A 10,027-nucleotide genomic window follows, 5' to 3' on the forward strand; every position below is an offset into this window, starting at 1 on the left:
CTATCTATAGTCACGTGGTTCAGGCAGTCCTGAAAGCGGGTGCACGCGCTGTGGTGGAGAGGGGGGTGCAGAGCGCGCAACTCTCGCTATTACTTCATCAACGGGAGAAGTGACAAGAGTGCAATTGTATCTGCTTTCCATCGCTGGTATTACCTGTTCATCGGCGTCCGCATCAAGCGGAGTCCTGCTGGGGAACAGGGATACTTCGTACGCTGGGTGGTAGCGGCTACGGTACCAGCACATGCAGCCCACGCCTGCGGTGAAATATATTAATTTTGCTTATTTATGAAAATATTTCGAACATCTCAGAAGTGGAGCATTACGTGAGAGGAGGGGATACGTAATGTTACAGAATAAAAAAGAATGCTCCAAACTGAATTAAGAATTGTGCCGGATGAAAGGCACTTACAACCAAGCAAACTACAGTGATTGACACCAGCACTTAATTGCAATGAGCGCACACTACATCGTATATGCTGTAGAAAGAAAGAATACGATTCATGCGCAGAGGAAAAAGGTGAACGTAAATAAAAAAATTAAGAAAAGCCAAAGGATAACATGAGTATATATAGTTGAAAATACTGATCAGGTAAGGAAGTAATACGACTAAAGCTGGAGAGAGGCAAAAGAAATTGTACTCAAGTAAGACGGAAAGAAAGCAGGGTGCTCTCTTTCCGTTGCTCTCAGTTTTTCTTTGAACCATTCAAAGAGAATGGTATCAAAAATATCTTCGAAAGGAAGTTTGAGTCTTTCGCCGTCTGGGCATAGAATGAGAGCGCGGGTGACTCAGTAGTTGGGCGCGGGTATTAACTTCTCAGCTATGTTTTCTGCCGTAAAAGAAATGAGAACGCTTAATGATGTGTGCATTCTGCAGGCTAATCTGTAAAAATCTCCGTGAAAATGGGTGTGGCAATTTTGCGGTGACTAAGAAGCAGCGGAAAAGCGGCGTCTTTTCTTTTTGAATTGAGTTATAGCTCTTATATCAGTTATATGCAGCTTGTTATAGCTGCATACAGAACAGAAACAACGAACAGACAGCTTCATCGCGATCACAAGATGCGGCTTAAGCCGTTTTGCGTTAGTAGTCGGCACCTTTTGACTGACTTTGGCAAAAATACAGCGACTGCACTTTTCGCTGCTTTCCCTCGCTTCAATTCGTATCCACGATACTTGATATTCTTGCTGTTATTTAAGAGGGTACGATCCTTATGTAGGATTCCCGCTAGGACAGCGGAGGCAACGACATTATGTGGTGCATACACAGTGTGTGAATAAACAGCAACGAAGAATATCTAGAAGCACTGAAAACTCAGGTGAAGAAATCGGTCACTCGAGGGTTTTGTGCAAATTTCGCTTTGTCATATTAAGGAATAAAAAGTGTTACGATAAAGAATTTTGGTAACGGCGATGAAAAGCGCAGCTGAGCGGGGATATTCTCTTCGGAAGGTGTGGTATGTTGTATTTAAAAACCGATTACAACCATGACGCACGCAGGCTGAACACGTTCATGTCAGAAGCCGCGAACGCCATTTTTTCTGGTGGTGTTTATAGGAGTTGGTTGATCTGTGCGGGAGGGAATTTTAGCGTTGTTTGTATAGTGTCCAAAGGACCGGCTCAAGCCGGAAATGATGTGATTATTATACGGAGAGCGTAAGAAAATCTATCCTTAATATGAACTCGTACGTATTAACTGCTTTCAGTACGGCGCCATTAAGAGAATGCCTGCGTGCAAGTAGAATATTACGCCAACGGAGGGATTTCATTTTATATTAGAAAACGTTAAAAGGCATTTACCGTGAAGTACAGGTTGACAAATACTACTCCGTTTTGCTTACAAAATCTGTCAGACAACCAACCGGAAGCAGGAGGAGGAGGTTGTATGATTGGGGAGTATAGTTTTTTGATTCGGAGCACTTTCAGGTCAAATTATTACCGGACGTTTAATAACTTGGAGTTTTTTGGTACAAAAATACTGAAGGACCCTTGAGCATGCGCGGCGGCAAGTGCCGTTACTTTTCTTTAAAGGGTCAGTCTACTCACCGAGATGAGTGTATAAATAATGGCATATTCTGGTAGTTGGCACCCTATAACATCAATAACGAGGGGTCTGCGCCCGGTTTAGGCAGGAATTTATATTTTATTTCGGCGTTAAAAGTCGCGTAAAAAAGCATGGTGGCGACCCCAAACGTTCATTTTGTTCAAGAAAGTGGTAGTCTTTTTTTGTAGAAGCATAAGTGAATATACTACGTACCATTTTTATGCTCCAATGTCAGAGAAACGCACGTTTTGTTCTAGTAAAGTGTAGAAGGCGTACCGCTCGCTTTTTCTGTAAATCACATGAATATTTATGTTACACGTACGCAAAACGCAGGCACATTCCCACTTTTTGTTCAGCGTATGCTAGCAGAGACGCAAAAATAAACTCAGCCTATAGTGGCGCCATCTGGTCGTCAGGAGGGGAACCATTGCTGTAAACAAACCGACTCTCCACTTAAGCCTAGCAGCGACAGAATCGTCACTCTAATTATTAAAATGAAGCAAATTTATCTCTTATATGTTTTCTTATAGGCGAGATGAGACGAAGCGAAAGACAGGCGCCCCATTTATGGCCAGTGAACGCACTGAAAAAGGCAGCAACAACGAGAATTCAGTCCGAAGTAGTCCGAAGCGAGAGGTCTGGCTTCGACGGGCGCCGCCATGTTTGTCGCCGCGCGGCGGAAATCCAGATGGTTGCCAGATGAGACTACCATCTCATACAGATGTGTTCCCACATTAATAAATTCTATTTTAAAATGTTCTACCGCACTCCTTGGCACCACAGCTGGCTAAACGGTAATTTGAGTAAAGAGCTATCGGTTGCCGCAAAGAAAATATGGTCGATAAAATTCAGCAGACTGACCCTTTAAATTTACAATTGTTCTACTTTCGTTAGTCGATATCCTTGGTGTTCTCACGCATCCTCAATGATTTTCATCGCAGAAAAAAATAACTTTTTTTCGAATAAAACGGTGCAGTAGGCTCTTTGTCACAAGTTATAAGGGCCGATTGACTATTAATGCGGTTTCGTACTGATTTAAACGAAAAAAATTGTGAACATTTAAAATTTCGTCTCCAATCGTTTTGAAAACTTCGTCCGGAAAATACTGACCGACCCAGTTGCCCAAAGAAAGCACTCAAATGAGGTGAATCAATAGTACTTATTCGAGCTGGCCGAATGGCATTAACTATTTATTTATTTATGTTACCCTCAAGGTACATAGTATATTATAGAGGGGAGGGGCAAAAAGTAACACAAAAAAGGCAAGTTATACAAGAAGTCGAAGTAATATTACAAAACACAGGACGCAAAAAACGAGAACATTTGAAGCAAAGATGAATAGGCAACGTTGGAAAAATAATAATAGACCCGAAAATGTTACACAGTAACGCGAGTAGAATAGGAATACAAAAATACAATGCATAACGAACACGTAATCACGAATGATATCAATCGTTACAATAATTTATGAAATAAAACCTCGAACAGCCGTTTTGAAGTTTTCAGGGCTAGTTAGGCTATTAAGTGATGCAGGTAATTTATTCCAATTTTTGCTGGTCTGAGGAAAGAATGAATGTGAATAGCTGAATGTGTTGCAATGTGGAATGTTTACTTTTTAGCGGTGGTTAAGGCAGTGGTGGAATGTACGGTAGCAGTCGAACCCAAAGTGAATATAAGTATGAGTTGTGATAAAATATTAGATGAAAAAGACACAGGCAAGATATTTTTCTGATTGGACAGCATATTGAGCTGCAGGAACGCTTTCATTTTAGCGCTGTCCTTTGATAGTTGTTCAGGATGAAATGGGCTGAGCGATTTTGCATTGCTTCAAGGGTCTGCGGGGCAGTGACAAGCCCGGGATCCCAAACTGATGATGCGTATTTCAGCTGTGGACGAATGTAAGTTGTGTACAATAAAATTTTTAACGATGATGGCGTCAGTGAAAAATTACGGCTAATGTATCCCAGTGTGCGACTTGCCTTAGAGGTTTTGTGATTAATATGACTGATTATTACGCATATATGTGATCAATATGACTTAATATGACTCATATATATGTGATGAATATGATCAATAAGTGACCAAAATTACAGGATCGCACTTAAGTCTGCTTAAGAGCGGAAAAGCGAAAGCCTTTCCCTTTCCTCTCTTTCTCGCTCCCTTTTCATGATTTGTTTTTATTTTTTATTTTTTTGTTTCTCAATATAATTTTAAATTTTGGTATTTATTTAGTACTTTTATTTTATTATTTCTTTTCAATCGGTACCATCAACCCCACTATCATCATCATCATTACTATACCAACTACCACTATCGTTATCATCATCATCACTATTACTACCTGCATTTAACATGAAATATATATATATATATATATATCGTTATTACTGTTACTACCAGTAGCCGTCATTATCACTTTCACCACAATCACTACCACTATCTCTAGCACTAACTATCGCTACCGGCAGCTATCATACTCACTATTACTACCATCACTGCCATGAACTGCCGCTTAATCAACTTTTACATTTTATTCTAATTATCATACAACTTACGATTCACAGTTCCTACGAACACTTTTGCGAACAACTTCCGTCCTCGCCACTCATGAGCCAAGAAAGGCTTTTGCTTTAATATAACTCACCTATCAGAAAGCTCACGGCCACCGCAGCCATGGCTATCATTCCGTACAGGTGACGACCGCCATTCGTCCACTCCTTGCGGTACGTCAGGATCGACTCCAGGTTTTCCTCGCCGGCGTTTGTGTACATGAGGATGAGACCAGCCGACGCCACGCTGTTGCTGAGGGAATCCCCGATGTTGATGAAGCAGAACGTGAAACCGGCGCCCATGGCGATGCCCTGTGCCAGTTTCTCCAAAAATTGAGAGTCTGGTGCCACCTTCTTCTTGAGCATGAGGTGCGTGACCACCATTGCAAAGATGGTTTCACCACAAACTGGGTACCTGTTAAAAAAATTAAATGAGAATGACCAGTGGTGAACTTGGCAGCGAGTGTGGTCGCTTGCTTTTTTTATGAGAAAAATTTATTCAGCGTGCGTGCACTTCAGGAAACTGTGACGTCCAACAAGGAAGTCTCGGGCTGCATGAGAGGGTAAGGTGAGCAAAAATATGCCCCAGGAAGCTGGGTAGCAGAAACAATTTACAGTTGTGAAGCGCATGACTGCTTTGCACAGTGGGACGAAAGACGAGGAAGGTTACTGGGCCAAAGCGCTGAGGTGCAATTAAATTACATGCACACGACAAAGAACATACATACGGAACGAACAAGGAAAAAATAAGCAGTTGCTATAATGCGGCAAAAGGACTGTGTGAACGTAAAGCGATGGTAAGTGAACTCGCGAATTTCATAGGAACGCAAATTCCTTTAGCGACAACAGCACCCCCACAATAATAATGCTCCGCATGCCACCATCTGGCACTTACGGATGCGTCAATGCTTTCGCGAGTGATCTGCGCTTACCACTTCACGCAGTTACAATGTGCACTCAGAATGTTAGGGCTAAGTGACAAGCAATATGCAATTGTGCCCTTGCATAAAGGCTTTTGAAATTTCGGGTACACAGTGCATTAGATTGCCACCGAGTTCGTTGTATCCTGAATAACCAGCATTCCTTCATCGACTGTGCTCTTTTGCTGTACTCGAGTGCACTGCTTATCATTTTCTAGCAAAAAAAAATGGGAATACTTTTCTGGTAGAGTGCGGGAAAAGTTGTTCGCATTCATACGCAACAATTCTTGACAAAAACATTTTTGTGTGTGCTTCCTACAACTCGCGTGGCTATAAGGCGTCCCTCGCTTGGGTGCAGGTCGACCATTCTCGGTCACAGTTTCCACTTTTATTCATGGAGCGACGCTGGCGTTCCGCTTGCTGACGGAGGCAATCAGATGTGTCAAGATTCAATATCATTCGGGCACTACAGCTGGAATTCGAAGAAGTGCAATTTTCCCAGCGAACTTTTCCGACCCTCAGCATCCTTTATTTGGCAAACAAGAGCGGCAACAGCAGCGGAAATATTGACGACCGCGTCAGCTGCACTTGCAAATATGTGGAAGGCTAAACGTGGGGTCATTGTTGTGGTGCAGGGAGAAATGCTGCGCTTTTACGAGTACGGTTTTGTGCTACGTTGCCGTAACATCATTGCTTCTTTTCTTCAGGCATTAAAACATTGGTATCAGCCCTTTTAAATTACATGGCATTCGGCTGACGAACGCCGCAGCAACAATAACAGCGCACGAAATTTTCAAGTGGCAGTTATGTTAGCCGCACTTGAAAAAGGGGCCGCTGAAGCTCAGAGGAATGCTTTCCCGGCGACTCCTCGGAGAATGGAATAAGCATGCGTGGTTCGAAAAAAAAAAAAACTGTATCTAGCGTTAGACTGAAAATACCCGATCTTCGTCAACAGTAAGAGCCATTTGGAGAGATTTCGAATTTCGATGGAGGCGGAATTCTAGAGGCGCGTTTACTGTGCGATGTAAGTGCACGTTAAAGAACCCCAGGTGGTCGAAACTGCCGGAGCTCTTCACTACGCCGTCCCTCGTAGCCTTAGTCGCGCTGGAACGTTAAACCCTGCTAAACCTCAACCTCGAACAGCCCTTTTTGGCCACGTGACTGCAGTGGACATTTCTTCGGTATTCACCTTCCTGCTACTGTCTGCGGCTCATGTACGGAGTTTGCATAAGATCTATGTGCTTAGAGCCGGAGGAATAAAGCTACCAAAAAAATACAGCGTTCAACAGTGGCGGCGTGAATGTGTGGACGACAGTAAGGGCGCGATAATGAAGACTCAAGGGAAACAGCGTACTTGAAAGCATGGGAGTGAGTTCTTAGGAAACTTCCGATTGGCACACAAGGTTTCGAGTGTCCTTCTAAGAGCTGTCGCACTGATTGTTTCAACAGACCGTAATACCCACCAAAAGTATAAAAGGCCCACGTGTCATCCACTATTCCGCGAAGTACCATGGCGCCGACCCGAGATCCGACGGTTCCAAGTCTCCAAAGAAACTGCAGGATCGTGCCGGTCAGCGGAATCTCCGGCTCCTCCGGTCGGCAACGCCACTCAGCTTGGTCGTAGGCCGCCATGCAGCACGGCAGGAAAGCTATGCCTCGCACGAAGGAGAAGACTGCGCAGCGAGAGAGAGTTTTATGGAGGCATTTAAGGTGCATTTAGAAATTTAGCGTGGTTAGGCCAAATGCGGATTTCGTGCGGTAGCACTTCGGTCTTCTCTTCAGTTTCAGTTTCGGTTCAAGGTTCGGTTTTCACATCCAGACAGGCTTCAGACAAAGATGGGGGAATTGGACTTTAATCACCACCTTACGGGGATGACTCGCTACCGTTACTGGGTTAAGGCCCATATATGCAAAATTGATTATTGTGTACTTCAAACTGATAAATCGCTGTCAGTTCGCATACTTTTCCTTGCGCAGTGGGGCAGCAGTTAAGTGATGCGCCACTGCTCTGCGATGGCGGGTGCTGCCACCTGTGGGGTTTTTAGGAAACTCATGTTGCTCTTCCCGAGCAACCTCTTGCGACTAACCAATAACTGAACTGCACCCTGCCACAGCAGGCAGTTTGCTAACAATTCGGTGGCCAGACAGACAGTGCCCAAGTAGCCAAATTGGCGAAATCAGTGAGTGATAGCGCTCTGAAATCGGTTACGATAGACCTCCGTTTAATTTATACATCCTGCTACAGTTATACTGTAGGGACGAGCACGACATGGCTTCTTGAAACTTTTCCCACAGTACCAGCAATTTAATTGGTCGACCGCAAAAAAGAAGTTAACATTAATGAAAAACGACCGCCAAAATTTGGGCTGGGTTGGAAGAGCGCTGACTCGTTCGGGCCTCAGAGCAGTTGACAACTGGCGATCCCTATAGAAAACTGATGAAGCGACGTTTGAAGATGTCGAGGCGCAATGTATGCTGAACATACGTTACACTGCCTACCTGTAGGAGTGCTCCAGTCTTGGGTGTCTAGCATGATGTACAGCTGGAGCACTAGCTGTGGTGCCGACTTCAGGAACGATTTGTACAGGTCCAACACGCACAGGTCCCTCTTGCGGCGATAGAACACGCGGAATCCTTTCTCATCCTTTGTCTTTTGCGCCTTGCAGCCAGCCTGCAAGAGCACCCAGTTCCTGGTGGGAAAAGAAGAAGGTTGGTTGGTTGGTTTATGGGGTTTAACGTCCCAAAGCGACTAAGGCTATGAGAGATGCCGTAGTGGAGGGCTCCGGAAATTTCGACCACCTGGGGTTCTTTAACGTGCACTGCACATCGCACAGTACACGGGCCTCGAATTTTTCCTTCAAAGAAATTCAACCGCCGCGACCGGGATCGAACCCGCGTCTTTCGGGACAGCAGCCGAGCACCACAGCCACTGAGCCACCGCGGCGGCTAAAAGAAGAAGGAGTTGCTGACAACAGCAACAGCAACGGCAACAGCAATGGCAACACCACCGCCACCACCACCACCAACAACAACAATAACAAAAGGAACAACGACAACGACAACAACAACAACACAGTCCTGCGATAAAAAGTGAGCATTTGACCTCCTCAGTTTACTGCCTGGCTGTATATCTCATACCTGATGAAGCATTTAAAATCTATTTCTTCTTTTCTCGGGGTTGTCCTCTTGGTATCATATGCGGCCTTGACCATAGCTTACTGTTCATGCACCTGGATTTTACGTCGATAAGTGCTGCTTTTCTTTTAACGAAATTCTACACTTCAGGCGCAGCTATCTCGAGAATTCGGCAAACAGTAAAAAGGTAACCCTCGATGCAGTTCTGAGAAATGAAGAGCAGCTGCACTGCAATTTGCAGCTTTGGTATTCCTGTTGCACCCTTCCTAATTTCCACAGATATAAAACGCGGCATTTAGACTGTTCCACATTTAAATACCAAACTGCCTTCTCTACCAGTTAGGAATATTCTTTCTGTCGTTCATTATGCTTAACGAAATCTTTACTGCCACACGCATCGTTTAAGGAGAGAATTGCGCTTATGCTGGCCATTTCAGAAAAAAGATCCTTATTATGTTTTCTGAAGGAATTCAAATGCGCATCGTTATGACGAAATATCAGCCCTAAGAAAGTAACTATAGGGTCATTACACTAGAACGTCTGTTACAACTCAAGATATGAGTGGGGTATAACGCCTTTTAGGTTTACATAGGCTAGATGCGCGCCGAATATTTGCCCTACATCAATTTTGAGGCATACCGGTATATCCTTTTCGCGTCTATTGCTAATACCCGTTTTCTCAACTACTAAAATATAACTGTTTTCAAGTTGCCTTATTTTGCTCTCCTTTTCGTCTTGCTATAACGGAACCAGAGTACTGTTTTGCAGCTAATATTCACAGTTGTGCAACTGCTTTTCGGAAGCCATAACATTTTAGAATAAAACATTTGTAGCGAAGAAAAACTTTTTCGTAGATGTTTTCAATACTCTGACTTTAAATTTTTACGTAGAATAAGCTGTAAAGATCAGAATTCTCTCGTAGTTTTCTTGTTTTCCTAACTGATGGTGAAATGTAACAAAATTTACATTTTCAGACATTTAAGGTCGGCAACAAAATCTTATTAAATATTTTTGTCGAGAAAGAACATGCATTGAAAAATCCGCAATGTAGTAAACGCGACAGCCAATTCTACGCTTCTTTTCTTATAGCTGTCTTTCTATGGACCCTTCTTTGTCTATCCTGCAACTTTCTTCCTGAAGCAGATTCGATAATGGCCCACCTCACGCAACAATATATCACCGTGGGGGCATTCCAATTGCTTTCATGACGTGAGTTTTTCTCTCACCTTGACGACGTAACGAAACAACTCGTCTACATATTTGTATTCGCCTGCGGATGCACTTATTGAGAAAATTACGGAGGGCATTTACACTACTTTCGTGCTTTAACTGCGAAAGTAGTGTTTTTATGCGTAGCATATTGCAATCACTCAGTTCAGCCCTTG

At 43.6% G+C, this 10,027-nt stretch overlaps 1 protein-coding gene across 1 annotated transcript; it reads right to left on the reverse strand.

Moving 5' to 3' along the window:
• Positions 1 to 8,719, reverse strand: LOC149336306 (XK-related protein 6-like). The gene is made up of 5 exons (XM_089554112.1): positions 8,646 to 8,719; positions 8,007 to 8,197; positions 6,959 to 7,180; positions 4,683 to 4,994; positions 1 to 254 (listed from the first exon to the last, which is right to left on the reverse strand). The coding sequence occupies exons 1-5, from the start codon at positions 8,717 to 8,719 to the stop codon at positions 1 to 3; spliced, it is 1,053 nt and encodes a 350-aa protein (XP_089410238.1).
• Positions 8,720 to 10,027: the final 1,308 nt, after the last annotated feature.

This window comes from Amblyomma mixtum, chromosome 7, assembly GCF_055824585.1.
Source record: "Amblyomma mixtum isolate Tamu chromosome 7, ASM5582458v1, whole genome shotgun sequence".
Taxonomy (NCBI): domain Eukaryota; kingdom Metazoa; phylum Arthropoda; class Arachnida; order Ixodida; family Ixodidae; genus Amblyomma; species Amblyomma mixtum.

Excerpts from the sequence above, each read along its gene's own strand:
- LOC149336306 (XM_089554112.1), bottom strand. The coding sequence starts at position 8,719 with ATGGTCAAGGCCGCATATGATACCAAGAGGACAACCCCGAGAAAAGAA. Across the intron at positions 7,181-8,006 it reads AGACTGGAGCACTCCTACAG|TCTTCTCCTTCGTGCGAGGC; the intron begins GTAGGCAGTGTA and ends CTCGCTGCGCAG. Across the intron at positions 255-4,682 it reads GGCCGTGAGCTTTCTGATAG|GCGTGGGCTGCATGTGCTGG; the intron begins GTGAGTTATATT and ends ATTTCACCGCAG.